General features: G+C 37.1%; 1 protein-coding gene and 1 long non-coding RNA gene across 7 annotated transcripts in view; one reads left to right on the top strand and one right to left on the bottom strand.

Annotated features, from left to right (window-relative positions):
* Bicc1 (BicC family RNA binding protein 1) overlaps positions 1 to 26,479 on the bottom strand; it is a 274,906-nt gene that overhangs the window by 34,272 nt on the left and 214,155 nt on the right. For all 6 annotated transcript variants that reach the window (XM_078041869.1, XM_005334327.5, XM_078041886.1 and 3 more), the window contains 4 exons: positions 4,109 to 4,188; positions 2,038 to 2,196; positions 781 to 834; positions 93 to 287 (listed from right to left, as the gene is read on the bottom strand). In XM_078041869.1, coding sequence (XP_077897995.1) covers positions 93 to 287; positions 781 to 834; positions 2,038 to 2,196; positions 4,109 to 4,188 — 488 coding nt within the window. The remainder of the gene's footprint in view (positions 1 to 92; positions 288 to 780; positions 835 to 2,037; positions 2,197 to 4,108; positions 4,189 to 26,479) is intronic.
* Positions 10,555 to 26,091, top strand: LOC144376010 (uncharacterized). Its single transcript, XR_013436000.1, has 3 exons — positions 10,555 to 10,722; positions 18,394 to 18,509; positions 25,823 to 26,091. It is a non-coding gene; the product is annotated as an uncharacterized LOC144376010 (long non-coding RNA).

Raw genomic sequence — 26,479 nt, forward strand, 5'->3', positions numbered from 1 at the left:
ATTCTGGAAAACAAATTAGTCTTATATCCTTTAAAAATAAAACTTGCATGATTTATAATTTTATAATAACGAGAATAATCTAAGTCATTTACCTTCACAGCACTAGTGTTATTCTGAGACCCTCGTACTATGACAGTAGCACCATACATTCGGGAACGCTGTTTAAATGATACTGATATGTTGTACGTTTGTGATATGTGCTGAATAGAGGGGGAATTAGGATCGGGAACTGGTTGAAGAATTCCAGCAATTGGTAACTCAAACATCAGCACCAAAGGAAGCAGCTCCTAAAACAAAATTATGAGAACCCAAAGCAGACAGTTAAAGCATTATGATTCCTTTGTTCTTTCCTGAAGATGGATTTAAAAACATAAATTTCTTTGATGGTAGACATAAGCTTAGGTTGACTATATACAATATTTAAATGGAAGAAACCTTTTATGAAACCTTAGAGCTTGTGACTCACACTAACTGTGGATTTTTCCTCAAGCCTCTATAGGACCATTTAAAAATCCTAAGGGAAACTGAGCCAGATGAATTCAAAACATTTCGGAGAAACATTTTCAATAGAAAACAGTTTTATGAGTTAACAAAGAACTTCAATCTACGGTAAAAAATAAGGTAGAAGATGCCATAAAGCACATGAAAACAACTATGACACTATTTCCTACTTACAAAATATGATTTGGTTATAAAATGGTAAAGTCTGATATTTTAAAGCCTTATAATGCAACTGTTGCTGACATGGATTTACCATATGAAAGAGTAATATATAGTTACCCGAATTCTAACTCTGGCAGATTCTACTCCTGCTGGTTGTCCTGCTATAGATACCTGCAAAAGAAAAAATATAGTTTAATGTATTTTAACCAAACTCACATCTGCATTTCTAGTTATCACATCCTTGTTACTCAAAGTGTAATCCTGGGACAAAGAGAATTAACATTAGTTGGGAGCTCATTAAAAATAACAGATTTCAGGCCCCAACCCAGATCTGCTTAACAGAATTTGCATTTTAATGAGATCTCAGATGATGTATGTCAACTGATCTAAATCATCCCTTGGACTTACCTAAATCTTCATGGCCCCCATGAGGCCATCTCTATAATAATTCTTCTCCGTGGCATCTTTCTCCCTCTTGTTTAAACTCTTTACATATCAGATATGGCCGCACTAAGTTCTCAAAATTTGAACTTCTCCCATACCAGCTGGTAAATAATCGCTGGTCCAACACAATTCTTCCTGCTTTCCCCTGGGATGCCCGAGCCTTCCCATGATCCATCAACTAAAGCATTAGTCTTGCACTGGGGTGAGAGTACAGGAGCTCCACAACCCAGCTCTAAGGGCCGATGACTATGTCATAGCAGCTGTTAGACAATTTGAATGATATGCTTGCCTTTTATCATGGCTTTTGATTATCTAGTACCTTATAGATACATTCGTTGTTGCCATTGGTGCTAACAGTTTCTAATCTTGTAATTTGCTTAGAAAAGATAATGCTTCCATATAACACAATTTACACTACCTGTTCTTTGAGTATTGAAAATGCTCACATATGAACAAGTGAGTTCCAAACAGAAGAATCACAAAAAGTGCATATGAACTTAATAGATACATAATTTGGCCAGTGTTCATAAGTGAAGCACTCATGCACTCTCTCTCAGAAGGTGATATGAGTAGCCCTGAGGACCCACTTCTGGATTTTTGCAGAGAATGGATAGGTCCTGGACTAGGCAAACTTCTACACCCTCTCCTGACTGACAGGCTCTCTCAGCCTTTTCTTACGGGCTCTATTTTATGACCATCAAATCCTTCTCTGATTCTACATCCATTTAGAGATCAAGAGTTTAGGATCTACCTGTGGTTCATCCTCTAAAAGACACAGCACCTTCAGTCTCTTTGCAGGGGTTCTACAATCTATATTGCACATCATCTACAGGGTTACATCTTTTGCTCTCATTTCTCAAAAAAGATATGCATACTGAAAATGAAGGCTGAAATTCATTCCATAAAAGTTCACGTGGGAAGATGAATCACCTGGTTGCTTTTCTCTGCTTGGTTATTCCTGTTGGAATCTGGAAAGTGGATGTGACACCCTGTTTCTTCCATCACTTTTTTGATATTGTTGCCACCTTTGCCAATCACATGTGAGTGCTCTGTATGTGAAACATCCATCTTCAATGTGACCCGATTGCTCTACATGGAAACAATGTATTATTTCTTGATGCATGAAAAAGGAAGGAACAACTACTCTCTAAACACTGTCCTTTTTTTTGGGGGGGGGGGTACCAGGGATTTGATGCTTTGGGTATTAATAAAAGTTACCTAGTACAGATCCCTTAATAAAATCATCTCAATCTAAAATGCTCAATCCATCAATTTCTCTTTGGCTAAATAAAAAATTTTTCATTTTTAGACACATTTGTCAGAATAGACAGATATATTCTTTACCAAGATAATTTTTGGGGGAAACCGACATAAAGTCAGCTACAATTATAGATAAATTACTCATTTGTTCTTCAAAGACATTATTCATGAAACATTTAATTCAGATAACTAAAAATAGATGAAAACATAATTACAAGATTAAAGATATGCATGTTAGAGGAATATAAAAACCAAGAGAACAAAAAACTAGAAATAAACTGTGAGTAATAGTTTTGTTTTCACAACTTCTATGTTGCTGTATGCTGAACTTTGTAAAATCTATTCCTCTTCCTAAGAGGAAAGAAAGGAGAGGAAGAAATCATAAAGCATAGACCTGTGACAGCAAAATGGTTTAAGTAAATGAACACTGAGTAGATTAATTATATTAAAACAAAATGTAAAATTCCAGGACATGAAGAATAAATATATAATGGTCATACTGAAATTAATATACTTAATTTTGGGTAGATGGATGTTGTAAAACTATAAAAACCAACATGAAACCCATTTGTATTTACAAAACTATGGCTGAACAGTCCTTAATAAGAAGTCTAATAAGACATTAAAAATATTGGTAATTTTCAATCTATATCCATTAATTATTTTGATTTTTAAACTTAATTCTTTCAGTTTAACCTTTGAAACACAGTAAATAAATCCCACTTTTTTGGAGACTATTCTAAAATATTTAGTAATTACAAGGTAGATAATTCTTAAAAGTATTTTTTTAATGTAAGAACAAAAGAAAGAAGAAAAACAGGTCAGAGACTACACAAATGAAATACCAAGTGGCAAAAAAAAAAAAAAAAAAAAAAAAACTTCGGTAAACAATCAGTAGCCTGGATACAAATCCCACCTCTCCACTTACCAGTTTGGGGATTTTGTGCAAACCACTATCTCTGTGCTAAGTTAGTTATGAAACTGAAACTAATATTTGTAAAATATATAAAGTGCTTAGTAAAGTACCTGACATGTAATGTGATGAGTACAAATGTTCATGTATTTCAATATCCTAGATACCTCTCTATATGTGTCTTGCAGGAGAAAGAAAACACACCTGCACAAGCGCAGACATCAAATTTCATGCTATCACACTAAATACACAGCTTTACAAAGAAGAATCATTGTGATTTCCTAGTGGAATGGTAAAGGCCAAGATACTACTCCTATAATATTTTTCTTTCTTTATGGGGAATGAATGGGGACTGAACCCATGGGTACTTTATTACTGAACTACATTCCAGAACTTTTAATTTTTTATTTTAAGATAGGGTCTAAGTTGCCAAGGCTGGCCTTGAACTTCTGGTCCTCCTGCCTCAGCTTCCCAAGTCACTGTGATAACAGGTGTGGTCCACCTCTCCTAGCTACCTACAAAGTTTATCGTACACTATACTAACCAGCATCAACGTACGTACATATGCACACACATACACTGATCCACATATGTAAGTGTGTACATATGTTATGGGTATTTATAGATGTTATTAAATTTCCCAGCATGGTGAACCTATTCAAATATTAAACAGAACTTTATATCCACTGTAGAATCACATGTGTTTATTTTAAAACCCACCATTCCTTTCTCCTGGTTTTCTTCTCCACATGGTTCTCTCATAACGGCATGAAGCAGCCCTTGCAGAGACAAGGTTCTGACATCTGAGTGTCCTTAATATTCACTTACTTTTGTGTCTAAGACAGACATGATCATTTCCTTGGCTTCTTTAACATCTTCTTTCTTTCCAGAAACCTTAATATGGGGATCTAGAAGAAACCAGAAACAAAGGCTCATGGGAAATTCTCCAACTTTCCCAAACTCTGTATTGAAACTGTTACAACATAAAAAATGAGATTTTACAATATTTGCATCACTATAAGAGTGTTATCACTGTAAAACAAATGAGCACATGGAAAATGCACAAATTGTGCATTTAATCTGTGGCTTTTGCCTTCTGGAAACTGACTAGGCCATTTAATTTAATTTTCTTTTTTGCAAAGTAAGTATATAACTGCAAAGGAAATTTCATAATTATTTTTAAGAAAATGAGTCACTTATAAATTTAGCTTGGTAATTGAGCTCTTGCTACATTTGGGGTATATTCTAAGGGTTTGAATACATTTCATGAATCCATACCACACCTTTGTTAGTTTAAAAAAAAAAAACCTAAGGCATAAAGTGATTTAGTAAATTGCCGCAGAAAACCCCTCACTCAGAGACTTGATTGTTAAAATGTCTTCCAACTCTGGATCCACACTTTAAACTATGTGCCAATTTAGAAGACATCTTCAGAGTTAGGGTTAACAGAGGTGGGGGGGGCCTTAATTTTCATTAAAAAAATATTTACTACTTATCCAGAATTCTTACCAAGTGACTAATATTTGCTGTGTCTATTCTTTATTACTGAATTTTATATAGGAAAGCATTCACTCATTTGACAAATGCTTTCTAAATATCTATCCTGTACCAGGCACTGCTCCGGGCACCAGGAAATATGTTGGGGAAGAAAAAGATCCCTATCAACATAGAGAACTTGAGGAACATTGTGAAAGAAGTAAAAAAAACAAACAAACAAAAACCCCAAATACATTCTTTAATATATTAAAATATAAATTATTAAAAAAAAGAGGTGGGGTGAGGAAAGCAAGACAAATGGGTCAGGAGTACCAGCTATGGAAAGGGGAGAGGAGCGTACAGGACTCAGAAATAAGATCTGAGTAAAGTCATAAAGGAGGTGAGACAGTTGGGGCAGCTGGAATTTTCCAGGCAGAAGGAGACAAAAGCCCCAGTACAGAGATGAGCTCTTTAATTCTCTAACTAGGTTTTCAAGTCCTTGATGAATCTGGGTGTTCTGTTACCTCACAGGTCAGCCTGATGCAGACCAAGGCCATTCTGAGGCAAGCAGAAAGTTCTCGACTTAATATTGTGTCAGTGATAAAGCTCAATAACAGAAAATTTACTGTAACTATCAACATCGTTGACAACCGAACCCTCTTGATGCCTACAACATACAAACTTCTTTGCTAAGTCCTTTATGTCCTGTACTCAGTGAATGTTTACTGAGTACCTTTCAGAATTAACACACAGTTCTGCCTGAGTCCTTTAATTCTTCTAAAGCATCAATTCTCTAGGATAAGGAACCAGAATCACCAGGTGGGGATTCTAACTACACAACACATATTTCCCCTGTATTGTGATCTCCCTATCCCAGTCCAGAGAAAAATCCATGTCAGGCTAAGCCTACCATACTTTTTTGGAGGGGCCGGGGGGGGGGGGGGGGATGGAGGCAGGTACTGGGGATTGAACTCAGGGGCACTTGACCACTGAGCCATATCCTCAGCTCTATTTTCTATTTTATTTAGAGACAAGGCCTTACTGAGTTGCTTAGCACCTCACTTTTGCTGAGGTTGGCTTTGGACTTGCTGTCTTTCTGCCTCAGCCTCCCGAGCCGCTGGGAAAAGCCCACCTTATTCTTAAGGTGCAACTGGGCAATGAGAAAGAGGGAAGGGGAGGGGAAGAACATTTTCTTACAGCTAATGGGTTATTCTTAGGGTCAAGATGGTGAAATCATAGTTCAGAGCAGTGCCCCATGAAGCTTCAGAGTTCAGGAATGCTCTGGCCTTTCAGGGACACATCCCAGCAGCCTTGCTTGAATCAGCACCATCATCTCCAGCCCCTGCCCACTCCCTGGACTGTCTCCTGATGGTTGCTCTTGGCCTAGGTACCACTCTTTATCCTGTTTTTAAATCCCTCCTCTGACATCTGCCCTGTCAAAGGGACATGGTGATGATTAAAGATCTTAACACTGTTCAAAACTTTCTAAAATGTCTAAATATCAGGTGTTATAAATAAAGGAACCTAAGAATAGGGCACAACGCATGGCCAACCACCACAAGTTAGAAGAGAACCTGCAATATGACCTCTTATTCACAATGCTTGTCCCCTCCTGCATCCTAACAAGGACAGGCTGGCCTTCTCTCTATAATACGATGGATACTTTTCCCCTACGTTCATAATTCTTATGATGTTCATTGTAATTCCTCCAGGCAATATTTATATAAAAAGTTATCTGCATTCAAAATGACGATCCTCAACTTGGGTCTGCTTTTCTTTTTTTTTCCCCTACATTTTAATTTATTTAATTTTGTATTCTTTTATTTATTGGTTCTTTTAATTATACATAACAATAGGATTCATTTTGACATAATTATAAAAACATGTAATATAATTTATTCTAATTCAGTCCCAGTACTTCCCCTTTCCTTCCCCTCTTGCCTCCCTTCTATTCTACTGATCTTTCTATTTACTTAGAGCTTCTTTTTAGTGTCTTGTGAATGTATATGATGCTGAGATTCACTATGGTATATTCATATATGTACAGAGAAAAGTTAGGTCACATTCATTCCACTGTCTTTCCCTATCACATCCCTCCTCCCTTCCCTTCATTCTCTTGTCTACTCCACTGATGATGATGATTCTTCTTTTTTGTTTTTCCAAATCCAACACCCTTTATTTTGGATTAGCTTTTGCATATCGGAGAAAACATTAGTCCTTTGACTTCTGGGGACTGGCTTATTTTACTTAAATTGATGGAACCTGTAAATTATCATCCTATCAGCAAATGCTATAGAGTCATTCCTTATGTCTAAGTAATACTCCACTGAGTGTGTATATATAAATTTTATTTATCTTTTCATCTACTGAAGGGCACCTAGATTGGCTCTGTAGCTTGGCTACTGTGAATTGTGTGGGTATAAACATTGATGTGGCTGTGTCACTACAGTATGCTGATTTTAAATCCCTTGAATATACATGGAGGAGTGGGATGGGTTATAAGATGGTTCCATTCCTGTTTTTTCAGGAATCTCTATACTGCTTTCCAGAGTGGTTGCACCAATTTGCCATCCCAACAACAATATATGAGTATATCTGTTACAGTTTGGATGTGATATGCCTCCCAAAGGCTCAAGTACAAGACAACACAAGGTGGTTTAGAGAAGAAATGATTGGGTTACGGGACCCTTGACCCAATCGGTGAATGAATCCCCTGATGGGATTAACTGAGTGGGAACTAAAGGCAGGTAAGGTATGGATGGAGAAGGTGGATCATTGTGGGCCCACCTTTGGGGTATATATTTGGTTTTAGGTGAGTGGAGTCTCTCTCTGCTTCAAGATCATCATGTGATCTGCTTCCCTCTGCCATACTTTTTGCCATGATGTCCTGCCTCATCTTGAGCCCCAAAGAATGGATCCAGTTCTCTATGAACTGAGACCTCTGAAATCATGAAACCCTAAATAAAGTTTTCTTCCTCTAAAATATTTCTTTCCCCATCTTTTAGTTACAACAGCAATAAAAGCTGACTAAAACAGTATTCTTTTTCCCTACATCCTTTCCAACATTTATTATTACTTTTATTCTTGATAACTGCCTTTATGACTGGAGTGAGATAAAATCTCAGAGCAGTTTTAATTTACAGTTCCATAATTGCTAGATATTTTGAACACTTTTCATATATCTGTTGAGCATTCATAGTTCTTCTTTTCAGAAGTTATCTATTTAGCTCCTTTGCCCATTTATTGATTGGATGGTTTGGGGTTTTTTTGGTGTTAAGTTTTTTGAGTTCTTTTATATCCTGGAGATTAATGCCCTATCTGAGAAACAGGTGAGAAAGATTTTCTCACATTCTGTAGGCTCTCTGTTCACACTTTTGATTGGTTCCTTTGCTGTGAAGAAGCTTTTTAATTTAATGTCATCCCATTTATTAACTTTTGATTTTACTTCTTAGACTTTAGAAACCTTGTTAAGGAAGTTGGTTCCTGTGCTGACATGTTGGAGTGTTGGGCCTACATTTTTCTTCTAGCAGCTGCAGGGTCTCTGGTCTAATGCCTAGGTCTTTGGTCCACTTTGAGTTTTGTGCAGGGTAGAGATAAGGGTGAAGTTTCATTCTACAACGTATGAATTTCCAATTTTTCGATCTTGGGGTTTGCATTTCTGCTGGCTGACACTGACACTAATGCACCCTGAAAATGCATTAATATAGCACTGGTCTGAGTGAGCCCAGTGCTTCTCAAACCTGGCCTGCACATCACACTTGCCTCAGCACCTGCTGAGATACGTGAGATTCTTAAGAATATGAAACTGGAGATTAAATCTTATGAGACTTTTTAACTGTAATCTCTATGTACTGGCCCAACACCCATGACAAAATGCTTCTCTATAAGTATTTTTCTCACACACACACACAAGAAAGGGTAAGTAGTGATTGGCATGATAACCTGTAAACCTCCTATTTTACAGGTTAGATAATCACATTAAAATTCCTATGTACCAGGAAGCCTTAGATCCCAGTTTAAGGAAAAATCTGTCTATCATCTCTGCCTCAACTGAACAATAAACGGATAAAAAGCAAAAGCCTTGATAGAATGGACTTTATTTCAAAGTAAAAGAGCACCATCTAGTGACCAAGAAATAAATTACCAATGAACACAAAGACGAGCAGGTGTGTACACACATCAGTCACCAACACTTAACACCAAACTGTCTCCAGGAACTGAACCAGTGGGGGTGGGAGGTGGGGCTAGGAAGTGGTCTTTAAAATTATCAAGTGTAATAAGGGCAGAGAAAAATAAATATGATGTGTTAGATAAACGTATTAGATGGCTAATATGGCTAATAGTGCTGTATTTTTCATTGTTTCACCCTTGCTTAAAAGATATAAAAGATATATATATATATATATCTTATATATATATGTATACATATATGTATATTCCAAGTTTATCTTGCCCCAAATTAATTACTTTTAAGGATAACTCAAATTTAAGCATGAAAATATTGAGACACTTCCTCTAAAAATAATACTAGTTACTTTAACTAACCCTCAAGCTCCATGAACACAGGGATTGATCATATCTTACTCGGTTCTGTAATAGCCACAGGGTCAAACGAGTAGCAAGTACTCCGCCACACACTGCAGCTGAATAGACTGATGGCTCCCACATTGTAGGAAACAGCTAACGGCAGAGGAAGAAGATGAAGATTTAGAGGAAGAGTTTAAATCTCATATCCAAGTTGACCATTCGACCTTCTATTCTCCAAATGATTATTACTTCAGATATTCTGACCTTAGTACCTAAAGAAAAATATGGGAAGTGTCAGCTATTCTTCCAGATTTTTGGTTTTTAGATTCCTGTTCCAGCCATCTGCTCACCTGCCTCTGGTATCTTCCCCACTGGAAGAGAGCAGGACCAGACAGTAATCCCACCTTCACTAAGTTAACTGGCAGCTGCCATGGACATGCATATGAAATGGGTATTTTATATATGAATACTATGAAAGAAAAAACTACTCAGCCTTTTTGTACAGTTAAACCTTCCCCCCCCCCTCCACAAAGGGTTCTCATGACTTCCATCTGGAAATTCATAAGGATTTGATAAAGCAACAAATTATTTTCATAGAACAACTGCTAAAATCATATTTTCAATAAAAAATAAATATTTAAAAGAGCGGGGATGTTTTTATGAACTTAAGTGAAGCTTAATTATGGTTTTAAAAAGATTGTCTCTTGGTACTCTGGTTTCTACTCCAGTTTTCCATTCTTGGAGGCTTTCCCATCCCAAGAAACACTGGTGAATATTTTATTGCCTTTTCCTTCTCTCCTCAAACCCTAAGTAAGCCTCCTTCTACTTCATTCCTATCTCACAGGAAAACCTACAGAAAACACTTATGGCAGCCATTGCGATTATTGCACTATGAGAAGAAACATACTACTGACATATAATGAATTTAAGCCATCAATCTTTCACCAGCATCTGTTTCTGCTACTTTCCTGGGTCCACGATTGAATGCTTCTGAGTGAAAGACTCAAACCCCCAAATTCAGTCTTTCATTCTCAGCCTGTTCCTAGAAAAAGCAGCAGAAAATCCCTGGAGTCAGACTTCCCCTTCTTCCACTCACAATACCCTGAAATAAAATCATCCTATCAGAGTTGCACCTTTTAATGGGAAAATGCCCCATATCACGGCCTGAAATCAGAAAGGCTTTGGTACATTTATGCACATAAACTATCAAACAGGTCCTGAATCCACAAAGAAAAGATCAGCAGGCAGAATTCCCTTTCCTGACCCTAGAGCTCCTTTCACTTTTGTTTCAAGTGTAATTTCTTCCTGAAGAGCTTGAGCCTCCACAGCCACTGGAGACACCGGCTGAGCACCAGGTCTGTCAGGAGTGGTCAGGGTGGATAAGCAGAAGGCAGAAGCTCCAGCTTCCTCTGAAATTCACTGCCACCAACAACCCACAGGTAATTCCAAAAGAGTAACAGCCAGTTTGTTGTTTATTTGTTTAAATCAGGTTTGGAACTGGAAAGGTTTTAGATTTTCTTCCTTCAGATTTCAGAATATTTGTATATGTACAATGAGATATCCTGGATATGGGATCCAAGTCTAAACACAAAATTGATTTATTTCATATATTCTTTATACACATGGCCTGAAGTTAATTTTCTATACTTTTTAAAAGATGCCTGTGCTTTTTAATTGGTTCTTTTTAGATATACGTAACATTAGGATTCATTTTGTAATAATTGTACAGAATATAATTTGTTCTAATTCAGCCCCCAATATTTCCCCTTTCCCTCCTCTCCTCCCTCCCCCTATTCCCTTCCCTCTACTAATCTTTCTGCTATTTACCTACAGGTTTTTTGTTGTTGTTCTTTTTTTTTTTAAATTAGTGACTCGTGTTTTGACTACAACAGTCCCTTGAGGTCAGGTGTGGAGAGTCATGTTTTTACTCAAAAAGTTTGGGATTTTGGAGCATTTTGGATTTCAGATTTTTGGATTATGAATGCTCAACCTGTATAAGCAAGACTATGGCCCTAGAAATATATGGACTCCACAGCCAATCCCAAGAATTTCTGCCAAATAGTCAATTATATCAAGTCTCAGGAAAAGCCTCAGACATTTTGAGGACACTGGCTGACATGGAATAACACAGGGAAAAGTCAGGAATGCCATATACCTAACACACATGCACTAACATTTAATGACCGACTCTGCAGCTGGCTGAAGATTCCCTTCATATTGTGGTAGAAATATATGGACTCCACAGCCAATCCCAAGTTAGCCATTAAAAAGCCCAGTCATGGGCTGGGGCTGGGGCTTAGTGGTAGAGCACTTGACTGGCATGTTTGAGGCACTGGGCTCAATTCTCAGCACCACATATAAATACATAAATAAAATAAATGTCTATCAACAAGTAAAAAAAATATTTTTTAAAAAAAGTGCAAAAAAAGAGCTCTGTCACTTTGAAAAGACTGAATCTCTGGAGTATTGTTTACTTTTCAAAAATATGGAGATTTGATCAGATCATTGCTATACTTCCTTAAAAATCCAAATTTCTTTGGTATAAAAACAGTACTAGAAGGTTCTCTAGTCTGATAAACTTCATTTTACAGTTTTTGGGAGTTTCATGACACTAAATATCTAAATGTCTCCAAGAACCACAAGCTATGAGTGATCAACACAACATAATGCTCTTCCTGGATAGACAAAGAGCAGCCTCAAATGTTGGTGACAGATAACAACCAGCTTCAGAAATGGTGGCTTGACCTTTCCTTCTGTTTTGCACAAAGAGTGTATAATTTTGTATCAAAGTCACAGCTCAGATTTTTTTTTGGGGGGGGGGGGGTACCAGGGATTGAACCCTGGAGTGCTTTACCACCAAGCCACAACCCTATCCCTTTTTGTTTTATTTTGAGATAGGGTCTCATTAAGTTGTTTAGGACCTCATTCAGTGGCTTTGAACTTGCAATTCTCCTGCCTCAGCCTCCTGGGATTATAAATGTCCACAGCTCAGAATGTGATGCCATCTACTATGTCTGCTGTTTTGATCACTTTTCCTTTTGGTTGGCAAGTTGCTTTAGTGATCAGGAAATGTGAATTCAAGTCATGGGCAACTAGCCACCCGCCCCCCAATATTTTACTGTGCAAAAAGTAGGTTTCCCTGTCTCTTGAGAAACACTTTCCCTTTTAAACAAAAACCTGACATAGGTCAAACAACATACAAATATCACATTTTTTACATGAAGATAAAGAGATGGAGAAAACTTTGATAGATTAAACCTGACTGGAAGTGATTTTAGAAGAATGAAACAGAACAACAGGATGCCAAAGTATTTTCAATTTATTGTGGAGCCAGTATTACAGATTCCACATTTTTTCCAGGAATAATATTTGACAAGAATTCTAAAATTAAAAAAAAATAAGATTAAGAATATATAACTAGAGGGGGTAGAAGTGGAAGAGCTCCAGTTATATGTACTTTAAGGCAAAATGCTGGCAAGTAGCTAGAACATGTTAGATGGTACAACTGGGATTTCTGCTGTAGGCCTTCCTTACACCAACTATGGTAAGGCAGAGAATCACCCTTGTTTACCTTGTCATGGAACAGAAAATAATTATCTATTTAATAGTCAACTAAGAAAGAAGGGGAATAGATGCAAACTGTAAAGAAAAGAATATATTTTACATTCCAAAACCTAGTTTTCATAAGAATAATGTTCCCACTGGAATCCACAATCAATCTAAACATCATGAGGCCCTATGACAACCTCTATCAAAATTTCACTTGACAGAATGAAACTTAATACTCACTAGAGAAAGTGTGTTCTTGATATGATAGAGACACGAGTAAATCAAAAGAAAGAAAGCATGGTAGGTTCCTCAAGACACTTTTCAGCTCAATTTTTTGTGGTCATGACTAAAGATGAAGGAACCTCATAATACAGCATTGAGTACTTCAGGTAGGTTCTATCTGAACACAAAAAAAAAGAATGGGAGGTACATTTAGGTACCAAGACGGAGCCCACTCTTCATCAGCTGGTTAGGAAAGAGCTACCAACCTGTGAAAACCCAAAGGTAGCTGGAAAATAAATGAAGCCTTTTTGCTGATGAACGACCAGCTTTCCTATATAATCAGCAACAAAATAGTTCAAAAGTTAATGATGTAATCTACTTAAAACAGTCCTCCTCTGGTCTTTCAACTTTAGGAGGAAATAAGACATAAAGGAGGGACAAGGTAAATTGCACACATGCTTCTTCTCTGTTAAAATTCCTATGTGACTTATCAAAGTTGTTTAATCAGAAACAGAGTTATGGGAACTCAGCAAAAACCTAGAAATAATCTCAGAAAAGAACAACGAAAAGCAAACAAAATATGAAGCAAAATCAAGGCATACCAGATGCAATAATCAAGAACAGATGTATTTAAGGAGTCTGAGAATTAAAAAAGGATAAACCACCTTATCTTATAAACCACTTTATCTTACACAGTATAAACTAAACTCGAAGTATAACCTCAGAGTTGCTGTTCAGGTAGAAGAAGGGCATTCACAAATTCAAAGCACAAGATAAACCTAGCTTCGGAACATGGAGATTGGAAAAAGAAAGTGAAAAATACAAAGCCTAACTCAATTAGCTTCCTGCAGTCTTTTGGCATCTAAGTTCTATATTCCAGAGATAAGGAAGAGGATTCTGGAGAGGAGGAGTAGAAACTAAGTGCCAGGAGGAATCATCTGAGTGATGTGTATGTAACAATTCTACAGAAAGCCAGGTAGTGCCAGGTCACTACAGGGAGGATGTCACGCATGTCCATTCTAGGGATGGACAACTCTTTGTAACCATGAAAAGAAGCCCAAATGCCACAGTGATGCAAGACCCAGGACAAGGAGGGATACAGAAAAGAGGGCTGACCCGAACATTGGCTTTCTGGAATGGCAATGGAATCCCAGTCCCGATAATAGTCCTTTTGATAAAAGAGGGTACACTGTTTAGAGAGGATGAAAGAATGTGCCAGGATAAAGGATCCTCAGGAAATTGTATTGAGATAACAGCAACTTATGTAAGAGCCAGCAGTGACTAATATTCATTCCCTCTCCAAGGAATACTGATGTTCACAGTGTACAAGACAGGTCCCAGAGGTACTGCCTGCCGTCTAAACCCCAAGTGCTGTAATCTGTAGCCAGGGCAGATTGTTCCTTTTCACAACAGCTGGGACTATTCATGAAAAAATCTTATTAGCACACAACTGCTGGCTGCCATTACAGAATAAGCCACCACATTTAAGGGTTCACACACAGGAGACAAGAAAGCCCTGTAAATAAAGACATGATCACATCACACCAGGTGTGTGATCTCTTCATGTCTGTCCTCCTAAGAAATCTAAAATTAAAAGTTTTCTTCTTTGAAATCATTCAAGGCACAATGAAGGGAGTATACAGAAAACAGCGAAACTCCTAGGAATTTAGTTCCAGAAATAACAACCTCAGACTGTATCGAAATTCTTCACATTTCTCATCTTTTGGTAAGATCTAGTGAGAAAGTTTGATATGGTACTATGAAGAGGAGCTAATTGTGGGCTCAACTCACTCTGTCAAAGACTGTTTCAAGCTGATTCATGACCTTAAGAAAGTTGGCAATTTTCACAAAAATTAAAAATGCCTAATATTAGGTTGATGGACCTTATGGATCAAAATTAACATTTGGGAAATACCTATTTGTCAATCTTTTCCTCTTTCTCTCCACTTTTACAAACTACATGAGTAACTGTGAGTACCCACCCCCCATGAAGCCACATATTCTCTTCTTTTGCATATCGCTTTTTCTCTCCTGCTTTTTGGTAACTGATTTGGCTACATAGGAACCGGGAATACATATCAGGCTCCATAGGAATCTCTCAGTCTTAACAGATGTATATTTTCTGAGAAAATTAGTATGATTTACTTTCTTAAGTAACTTCAAAATAATCCTTTATTTTTCTTAATAAAAATATCTAAATTTTTCTTGAAGCTAACAATTTTTAAATAATGATTAATGGAGCATTTATACAAAGGTAATATTCCTGCTAACCCCCCCCTTTGTGTGTGTGTGTGTGTGTGTGTGTGTGTGTGTGTAGTGTTGGGGATGGAACTCAAGGTCTACTGCAAGTTCTCTACCACTAAGCTATGTCTCCAACCCCTTCATTACCTTCAATAATGGAAAAAAAAAATGGAGATTTCAATCTTTTAAAGCTAACTTTTTCCTTAAGAGGAAACAGGAGCTGCTTATAATTAATTACAAAAAAACAAATATTATCTGTTAAAGGAAACAAATTAGTCCTATTCTACTAACAACAAAGATGATCTTTTAAAATCATTTTTTCCATACAAAGATCTCCTATAAATCAAGACAAAAAACAGTAAGTGTCCCATTAGAAAATGGGAAGACATGAATAAATAATTCAATAGAAAAATGGTAAACAAATATATAAAGATTAATAAAGTTCACCATTAATTTTTCTTAAAATTGAAATGTTTTTAAAATTTTTTAAGATCAATAAAGCATATGGTTAAACCCTCTACCATACTCTAGTGGAGACAAATATTGCTGACAAATCCTCAAAAGCAGAAAGGATCACACTTTCACAATGAGGATCATGATTCATTTTAAGAATACAGTTAAGAAGAGACCAACCAGCTGGGTGCAATAGCTCAAATCTGTAATCTCAGAGACTTAGGAGGCTGAGGCTAGAGGCTCCAAGTTCCAGATCAGACTCAGCAACTTAGTGAGACCTAAGCAATTCAAACTGAGATCCTATCTCAAATTGAAAAATAAAAAAGTGCTGGGGATATGGCTCAGTGGTGAGCACCTCTAGGTTCAATTCCCAGTATGGGGGGAAAAAAAAGAAAGAAAGGAAGCAAGAAAATTAAAAAAAAAAAAAAAAGACGATGACAACCAAATTAATAGTGATTATTTCTAAATCACAGAGCCACAGGTAATTTTTATTTTATGCTTCAAGCTCTTCTATATGTTCCATCATGAACATTTATAATGTGGAAAAGACATTCATACCTTAAAAGATCATCCATATCAATAGTGAGAAGATCAACTCTCAAATTACATCCTTGTACTTTAGAAGAAAACAGTATATAGTAAGTCAGAATTTTTTATTTTCCAAGTACAATGTTTGAAGAAAATTTTCCTTAAAAATCGAGACCTTTAAATGATAATGAAAACAAAGCTTTCTCCATTAGAATGAAAAGTTCCTGGAGTTGAGGATTTAGCTCAGTGGCAGAGTGCCTGCCAAGCATGCACAAGACCCCGAGTTCAGTCCTTGACCCTAAAAAGAAAGAAGAAAAGTTCCTTCTTTCTCATTGCAAAATTCTGTGACAGGCTTTTTGCCAGGTTGTTCCTCAACTTTATCTCTTGTTATTTGCTGTGCTATTACTCTTAATATTTTACTAACATACTTTGGCTCTGAATGCAAAATTCCCAAGTGACACTGCAGCAAGAGTATTCAATGATGGCGTTGACTACCTCTGAAAGGCCTGGCTCGAAGAGGGTTCGAATAGTTGGCGAAGGCCATATGTTTATGGTCACCAGTAACTTTCACATGGAATTCTTTTAAACATTTATGGCCACCTCTTTCTTCCTCTTCGGTAATGGTTTCCAAAATAAATGGAAACAAGGGCAATCCTGGTTGTGGGGGTATAGTGCTCTTTCTATAAAGAATTTTCCAATTCTTTCCTTGCTTGTCCCCCAAGCAAGGCCACTTAGAAAAGCAATATTTATGTATCATTTTCAGGGTAGAATTATACCATCTACTAATGGTAAGTTAACAGTAACCTCAGAGACGGTGCTCTCATAACAATTTCACCAGGAAGGCACCTAAAAAGATCAGTTCTTTGTCTTGTGACAAAGTCTGAGAGTTGTCAATGGTGTCTGATGATGCTCCATTTGCCCCGGCCACAAGGCCATTCTGTCTTTTGCTCTGCCTTCTTCTTCTCAGGATGCTGCAAGTCCTCTGGCAGCAGCTGCATGGTTCCATGACACGATTCCACAGAGCACTCTTGCCAGTTTCCTTCTTCCCTGGGCTCCCACAATACCTTGTCTTCCCCTTGCCTCTTCAGCAAGTGGGCGGTTAATGGCTTCCAGCTGTTCCAGCTTTTGTGCCTTATTATCTATTAATATCCCTTTGCCTGTCCCCTTAACCCTATCTACTGTATGCAGCCCTTTAATTAGAGCTTCTTGATTAATTGTTTGTAGCTAATTCTGTTTTCTGTCAGCCCAAGACAGATACAACATATTTTCCACCAATTCCTTTGCTTCTCTTGAAGAGACCGTGTGCAAGGAAATGGAGTTTAAGTGGGGTGGTACATTCAATATTTGTGCTTATCCCCATTCTCCACAAAAACACAACTTTCAGGGGTTGGATTCCAAACCTTTCATAGGTTAAGAATAAGATTCCTAACATCTTAGCAGTCACTTCTTTAAAAACCAATTTCTTTAAGCTTTATCGATCAATACAAGTCCATCTCATGCCTATAGTAGAGAATCAAAAAAGAATCATTAATGCAATTTACTCTATTTTCTCTCTTTCCTTCTCTACCTCCCTTTCTGTCTCCAAGGTTATACAAATATACTTTCTTCATATCATCATGTTTATTACTGGAAGTATCTTGGCACCTTTAGACGTTCCTTGATAAATATGTTGTAATGTTTATAGGACCTCTGAGAAATGTGTGGATTTGACAGCATTTTTACATTTCTTTAATATTTTCTTGGATTCCATACAACTTTTACCCATAAAGGCATTTGTTTGCTTGTTTAAAAAATTTAAAGCTATCTTAAAACAAATTTTAAAAATTGTATGTCATGAGAATGATACATATACATTTTTTTGTATGCCAACTTCAAAAATATTGATTCCCATAACCACTGAATGAGTTTATTACTGGGCGGGGGGTATCCTGTAGATTATCTTTGTGTAGCTTGCAAACCTGCCAATACTGTGTACACGTTTTGGTAAACCTTTACTATGGATGCAGCCACTCCACCCTTTTATTCCATCTTGAGGGTTAATTGGGGGATAATTCTTAAGATTGTATACTTTTTTCAATCACACAAATGCTGAGAATCTCCAACATGTTTTTCTCTAGGGTGGTACCCTGAAATGCTCAAGTTTATATACCTTCTCCCAATCCTGCAGAGTCAAGCCAACTGATTTCGTGTGCTGATGAGCTGTGTGTAAAGGTGCACATTTATCACCTGAGAGGTATGCCTGGGTAACTGGTCACTGGAAGGGAGGAGGAGGAGGTATAGAGAACATGGGGAAAAACCTGTGGTGAGTCTCCATACACTTGTGTATGATGACCCAACCAAGTCCTAGGCAGAATTCCTGATGAAGTATGTGAAGTGGTTGGTCATTTATGTGACTCTTTTTTGAATTCTTCCCTGGCAGCTTAACACCTAACACACCTGCCCACTACCAGCATTTTCCAGCCACTCAGCCATGCTGATCCCTCAGTATTCTGGGTGTGGCAAGAAAGGGTACACCTCTTGGGAAGCATTCTGCACACCTGGAGGAGCTGGGTGCTCGCTCATTATGCTCTCACTTTCCCTGTGGGAGAAATCTTGGCACTGAGCTGTGCTGCATTATAAGAGAGGTGATGAGGTCAAGTGCAACTATTCTTATCCTCCTCAATGTGTCTATACTTGGATTTCTTGCTCCAGAGGTATAGGCTGGATCTTCTCCACTGAACTTCCAGACTCCCACAAAGGTACTCTTGTCCATGGGAAGTTGTTAAAAGTGATGCTTCTGCAGGGAGAGGATGGCAATAAGGTCCCAATCCATCATCTGGCTGATATCAATCCCCATGAACTTTTTTATTGTTGAAAAGCTATCTTCCGAGCTGCTCAGGTGAAAATTGAGGTGATTCAATTTTTATTATGATTTATATCACAAAGTAAATAGAAATGAATATGCTAAGAAAATGAACCGTTTTTCCTACATCTACCCCCAATTATTCACCCCACCCCACTTTAAGAGGAACAAACAACACAAAAATACAGATGGACTTTTTCCTACGAATGCATTATTCCATCAAAGTCCAGATTTTCTGCTAGTCAGTGTCCCTGCCAACCCGTTTTCCTCACCACAGGGTGTGATATCCAAAACTAGATTTGGCTTTAATCTGGTTCACAGATTGCTTTTGTCTTAAAATCCAAAGCAGTATAAAGCACCTCTGGAAGTACTAGACACTAAGCAGCAATATCAATGAAGAGCAATACCACTGTCCTGCCAGAAAGGATCCAGACTTCCAAACCAGCAGGAGGCAGCTTCAGGGGGTGACTAAGAAATGAACTGAGCCAAAAGGGAGAATTTCTGTACTACTTCTAATAACACAATACATACTCTAATGTGACTGTGGACTGGAAAGATCTCATATGCCCTTGTGGACTAACTTTATTAAATGCCTAGAAAGAGGGTATTTGGATTCACTGGCAGCTTTCAACAGACTCACCCCTCCCTGTAACACCTGCTTTTGTTGATTAAATTTTAATAGGACTTTCTTCCTTCAGTAATGAGGGTTCAGGAGAAATGGACGTGGCATTGGCTTTTCTAATTTGATTATCAAGAAATGCAGGTCACTAGAGGAATACTTTTAGAACAAGAGAAAAAGTCTGCCCTTTGAGTCCTTATGTTAGAATATAAATTTTTAGCTGGCAAAATGTTAGGCTATGTCATTTATGATCTAACTCATCCAGAATTATTGCTATAGAGGCATTCAAATCTTAGATATTAATGGGATTTTCATGCCCTTGAGATGGCATATGTTTTAGGAGTCACATTGGAGTTTATTATGTGAAACCACTTTAATATGAATTACACCAATTCACAATATGAAAGTTTTGGCTGGGGTGGGCTTCACCTTTACTTGGAATAAGTATGTGATGAATAAATTAATGTAAAAAATATCTGGACAAGAGAGGTCCTATTCAAATACTATCAGACCTTATAGCAACTCAATCTGCACACATTTGAACTACACACCACTTTTAAAGTCATAAGAACTCATCATTAAACCAGTCTCCCAAGAAATATTAGATCATACTGTGGTTATGTAACACAAAGGCGAGAAAGAAAACTTCCTTCTAAGACAAGCCCTTGGATCCAAATTTTCTCCTAATTGACACACATCATCTTGATTATTCCAGAGTGGGAACTTTACTTAAATATTTACTTCTCATGTAGTCTGTTGGCTATTCCCAGACAGGCTGGAGAATTTGCCTAGCTTTATGGTTTCATTTCCATTCCTTCAGTGTTCCTGAATTTCGGCCTGTTGTTTTCATCTCTATCAGGGAAGGTTGGTCAAAGAAAATCAAAGACATAAAAACCTAAAGCCAACCCTTTTCCTATTCTAGGAAGAAAAAAAGTGGGTAATGCCCAGCACAGAACAAAAACAGAAAACAATGAAATTATTGATCCATTTCAAGGCTCAGTTTCTATCTCCCTGACTCTGGTCAGAGTTTGACACTTCCTCCGATCTTTTTGTCCTTTCTGCCAATAAGGTGTCTGGAACAAGAAACGGCATTATGAGTATAGAATTTTCTCCACAGTCATGTAAACCAAGTTCTTCCCCACATTTGTGGCTCATTTTAGGATCTCTGGGTATGCAAGCTAATTTCATAAGGATTTCTGAAAGAAATGTGTTTCTGAAAACGTACTGCTATTTCTAGCTTTATTTTATCATTTGGTGACGCATTCAAAAGCCTAACATAAGCAAATGGTTATTGATCAAAGTAACGTAGATATAAGCCCTAGTTCTACTGATGTGAACTCATTTTCCTCACTTGTAAATGGTTCTGATAATAGCACCTACTATAAAGTAAGTGCTTAGTAAACATTAGTGTCTGTTATTTCACCCATACCTTCAGAGGGCCCCCAAACAGCAATTTTGTTATTGTTGGTCTTCACTTGGTATTCCTTCCCAGTCTCCCTGTCTTTTCTGTCTCTGCCTGTACCCTATCTGGCAATCTCCTTTTCTTCTATGCCTTTTGCCTAGGGCATCCACTATGTAATTTAACTCTTACCCAATAGTCCACTGCTTACCAATTCTAGCTTCCTAGCTCTGAGCTTCCCAGCTATAATTCCAGCTGCCTAGCAAGCAACTTCTCACTACGCTCATGCTTTTCAATTTCAATATCCCAGATCCAAAATTCATTATTGTCCTCTCTTTGGGGAAGAAATGGAGACCTTCACAGTTTAGGAAGAGACATGCCTATGTAAAAAGCAATCCAGAGTTTAAAAGATCACCAGCAAGTGATCATGCCTTAATTTAGTGCAAACACAGGTCTGTGCTCCTCCTAGACCTCCCCCACATATATCGCTCATCTTGAGCAGTAATGGCCAGTGTGGCACAGTCCACTGTTAGGAATTCACCATGCTTGTTTTGTCTTTGAATAATTCCAAGTTTTATTGGGCCCACTTATATCTCAAAACTTTTTTTCTTGCAACAAGGCCATATTTGACTTGTCATTTGGAATGCTGTCTTAGGAAAAGCTCAAAGAAATACTCTCATAGTTTTAAAATCACCTTTAAAAGTTCTCCAAGCCATACTATCAGCTATAGCAACCAGTGACTTTACAGCATAAAAAAAAAAGGATAAATACACATTAAGCAACAATTTTCCCCAAAGTATCCAATATTTTAAAAGTAACTACCATATATTTTCAGAGTTAATTTATTATTGAAAGACTATAATTTTTCTGCCTGGCATAGAGGGTCAAGCTTGTGCAAGTTTTGAGGATTTGACAGACCTGCACCGGAATATCAGGAGGAAAACTGTGTTAACAATTCAAACAATGGCTTTCCCTCTGTTTCCCCCTTAACAGATGTAAAAGATCACAGGCCTTGAAATAGTAAACATAATAAAGCTGGATCCATTTTACAGTTAGAACTCATGAACACCAGATAGACTTTCTATTCCACTGAGTACAACCTATATATGAGGATTTGCTCTAGCAATGATGGAGGCACTGAACACTCTGTATGAAGAAGATATGGCCTCAATATTACTATATGCTTGTAAGGCTGATCCGGAAATAGATCATTCTTTGGTTTTTGGAGTTTCCAAAGGACACTTCCCAATTTGGCCAATGCCTGTTAACTTTTATATGTCACACACAATATGAACAAACAAACAAGTTAAAAAAACTTACAGCAACTGCCAGGTAAAGAAATTTTTAAAAAGAACTGGCACTGAAATGTTCCACCATATAACAATCCACTCATTTAATCAGACAGGCTGGATATTCCCTGCATCAGGACCCATCATAGTCCCAAGTTTATAAAGTCCTGTATCAGCCATTTTATAACCTATCCCTCTTCCCTTGATCCTAGAATGTGGACACAAAAGAAAACATAAAATTGACTGCAGTTTTGGCCAGTTACTACTGTACTATATGTCATGTAAAACCTCACCGATTCTGGCACTTCTACTGTATGCATTAGATAACTTTTTCCCTTATTCAGCAAACCTGACCACTATATTTCCAATATTTCACAGACATTTCCATCAAGCTTGGCTGTAAATCTGTTCTCAATTTCTGACCATATTTTCTTGCTTTTGTAGCACTTTTTAAAGTCTCTTGTTTTGTTCTCTTCAGGTTTCCATGATTTTGTTTTCCTGTGCCTGTACATTCTTCCTCTTTCACTTACATGGCCTTGAATTGGATTATATCTGTGTCTCTTAGACAAAAAAATTGTAGAGAAGAAGGAGGAAACCACCCACATCAGGCAGGGTGCACAGAGCATGTGCCATTTCTCCAACATCAATCAACAACAAAGTCACGTGGGAAAACTAGCATCAAGAAGGAAAGTAGTGCAAAGTTAAAAATAAACACTTGAAAAGGAGTTTGGTTTCAAATGGAATTCTGGACTCACACTTACAAAACAAAGCTGATTTCAAGAATAGGACCTATCTTTCATCTGACTTTAGACTTCTAGTTCCTTACTGAGGGAAAGGCTTCATAATGATTTTTTTCTAGGAAAAAAATCATTATAAAAGTGGTTGCCTTTATTCATGATTGAGAAGGACTTTAAAACTCTTTGGCTCTTGACATGTGCTTGTAGAAAGAATTATGTAGGCACTCTTTCTAGATCCCTCAAGTAGATGGCATTCTGCCAAAAAACAAAGCCTCCCATACCAATGCCTGCTTTGCAGTTTCCAGAAGAGCAATCCAACCACCTCCTTCACTTATTTAATTTTGTCTTACAAAAGTTCAGGGAACGAGCAGCCTAAACCATCTGTTTGCTGGTCACTCAGGGTCAACAACCCTTATCTTCAGGGACACAATTCCTTTTACCATCGTATTATAATATTTAAGTACATAAATACTTCTATATTAGAAGTATTTATCAAAAGAAACAAAGGAGGACAGATAGACTAATTAACATACCTGAGAAACCACAATAAAACATCTCTAAAAATTTACATTGATGGGCATCTCTGCCATTTCCTTTAAAGGAAAACTGATTTAGGCCCAGTGAGCACAAAGTCTTACACTGACTCATTTCTTAATGTTCATCTCACATACAGGTTAAACCTTGTCAATGCCCCCTCCTCCAGGACTTTTATACCTCCTCTTTGTTTTAATTTGTTTTTTAGTTATAGATGGACACAATACCTTTATTTTATTTATTTTTTATGTGGTACAGAGAATGGAACGCTCACACATGCTAGGTGAGCGCTCTACCACTGAGCCACAACCCCAGCTCTATATCTCCTATTTGAACTAGAAAAAAATCAATTTTATTCCCAGCCCAAACTTTCTCCTATAGACAGCTAGCTCAGCCTGATACCAAAAGAAAAGAATAAAAGTAACCCCACTCTATCTTAGCATCATCTACTTTCACACAGATTCATCATTTTGGTCATTAATTCCTGGTCTCTTACAAAATTTCAAGTCAGATACAGAATGAACTTCTCCTCTTAGTAAGGAAAATAATACCCTGATCTTTCAGAAAATAACCAAGGAAGGATGATAGCACCACTTCTCTAGTGCTTTGTTTATTTAGACCACTCATAATTAATGAAAGGAAATAATAAGCAAAAGGATTCCCTGCATAGTCTGGACCACACTCTTGGGGGTACTGAATATAGTTTTTTGTTGCTTTCAAAATATCTCATAGATATCTAAAGTTTTAGATAAGATTTAGAGAGCAAAATAAGTTTTGTCTATAGACATGCAAATAAATTCTGTACCTGGGAGGTTCGATTGACACATACACCCCCATTAGAAAAGCCAGTTTCAGAGCCATTGTAAATTCATCTCACATCCCTTTCTTCCATATAAGCTTCTCTTTTGAGTAGTTATGACATCTGCCTAGTTCTCTCATGCATGAGTTAAAAAAAATCTTTTAACATATGTTCATTTTGTCTGCATGAGAGTCATAATTTGACATTTTCTTAAAAAATTATCATTTAACACCAAAACAGATAATTCCCAGAGCTATTAAAAAGGACAATTTAAATCCCATTATAATGGATTCCAAAAAGCATTTTTTGGCTAACAGAAATTTCTCTCATTTAATATTAGTTAAATAAATGGTTTAGAAAATCTATTCCATGGGATTTGGTGGTGATGTATTTATTGTGGTGGGTTTTCACCTGGAATGTGCAAGTGAAAGAAGCCATAATATATGAGTGCAATGGTTTAACAAGAAGCATAACTATGAGGTACAGCTAGGGTGAGGAGCTGGAAACTAGTGGAGACTGTCATTTGGGACCTCACCAATCTCCTGCATGAGTGTAATTTATGGTAACTTAACACTCTTGATGGGATAATGGTTACTTGAGAACATTAATCCCCTTTCAGATCTGGCAACAACAAGGCTTCTTCTAACACCATTCTCTTTTTCCATGATATACATAATTCACAGTGGAATTACTATGAAAGCCAAAAACAGAGCTAAGAACACGTCTGTTTCAAACACGTTTATGGAAAGCAGCTAACATCACATCACATTTAAAATGACCACAACTCCTTCCAAAAGTGAAAGCTTTTTCTCACTCCTCTGCTCTTCTTCCTAACATAATTTTTAGGTGTCACAAAACAGAAGGCCAACACTTTCTTTTACACCCCAGAAAAGTAGTAAACAGGATGTACTGTTTTAACAACAAAATGACAATTTAGAGGTTTTCATTTTCTCTTCAATTTGTAATTTAGCAAATAATGTTTTAAGGCCCTGTACAAATATATATGACAGATGCCCAAAGCTGATGATATTAAGAAATTCATCCTTTCTATGTGCCAGCAGAAGGGATAAAAAGCCTGTTTCCTAGGTATTCACACTGGCATTATTTCCATAAAAGAAAAGTTCCAAAGATTTTTAGGTTTACAGATCTTTTTTATTTATACTGAAATACAGTTACAGTTCTCTCAATATTTTAATGATCAAAACTAGGGTCCTTAAAATTTAAACTGTTTAAACAAGTAACCAATTCAGAATTCTTATGGGAATCCCTATGGGAACAAATGCTCAGTTTTTATTAATTTTAATTTTAGTTTCCTTCCTCTGATCAGATTTTACAGCATTGAATAGTTTTGATTCCAAACGCCAACAGAAACTTTAACAAGTAAGTAAAAGATGTTAGTCCCGTTTGTTTACTTATCTTGGACCTAGAGATGGTAAGAAGAAAAATACAACATTCCTGAAGCTTTATAGCTTTTGGTAATGGTTTATGGGGTTAAACTGGAATTCCTATAGTTCAGTTATTAGAATTTACTTTGTATTGGAAGTGGGAGACAAGAAAGAATCGTGGACTGCCCTTATGTCACACCCACTCGGGGAAACGGGATGAATGAGGTGCCAAGGATGCTCTGTTATTGCACATCACACTCATGGTAGCAATATAATTGCCTCTTCTAAGATCTACCACTAATTCAGTAAAATTATTAGAACTGTCAATTTGATAGGGAGGGAGGGCATTAGAAGTCATCCTCCAACCCATTAGGCATTTATAGCAAGGGGCTCTTATACAATGTCATGTGTCTAAACGTGTGGCACATGCCAAATACACAAACTTATGAACAGATTAGAGTCTCTTAAGTATTCTAACGAATTGATTTTGTGAATTATGCAATATGTTTTCCCAAACAAAATTTTTAATGACTTCTCTGGTCCTACTCCGGCTCACAAAAGTTTAATAATCCCACAGAAAGAATGAAAAACTGAATATT

The sequence above is a fragment of the Ictidomys tridecemlineatus genome, chromosome 1, assembly GCF_052094955.1.
Source record: "Ictidomys tridecemlineatus isolate mIctTri1 chromosome 1, mIctTri1.hap1, whole genome shotgun sequence".
NCBI classification, from domain to species: Eukaryota; Metazoa; Chordata; class Mammalia; order Rodentia; family Sciuridae; genus Ictidomys; species Ictidomys tridecemlineatus.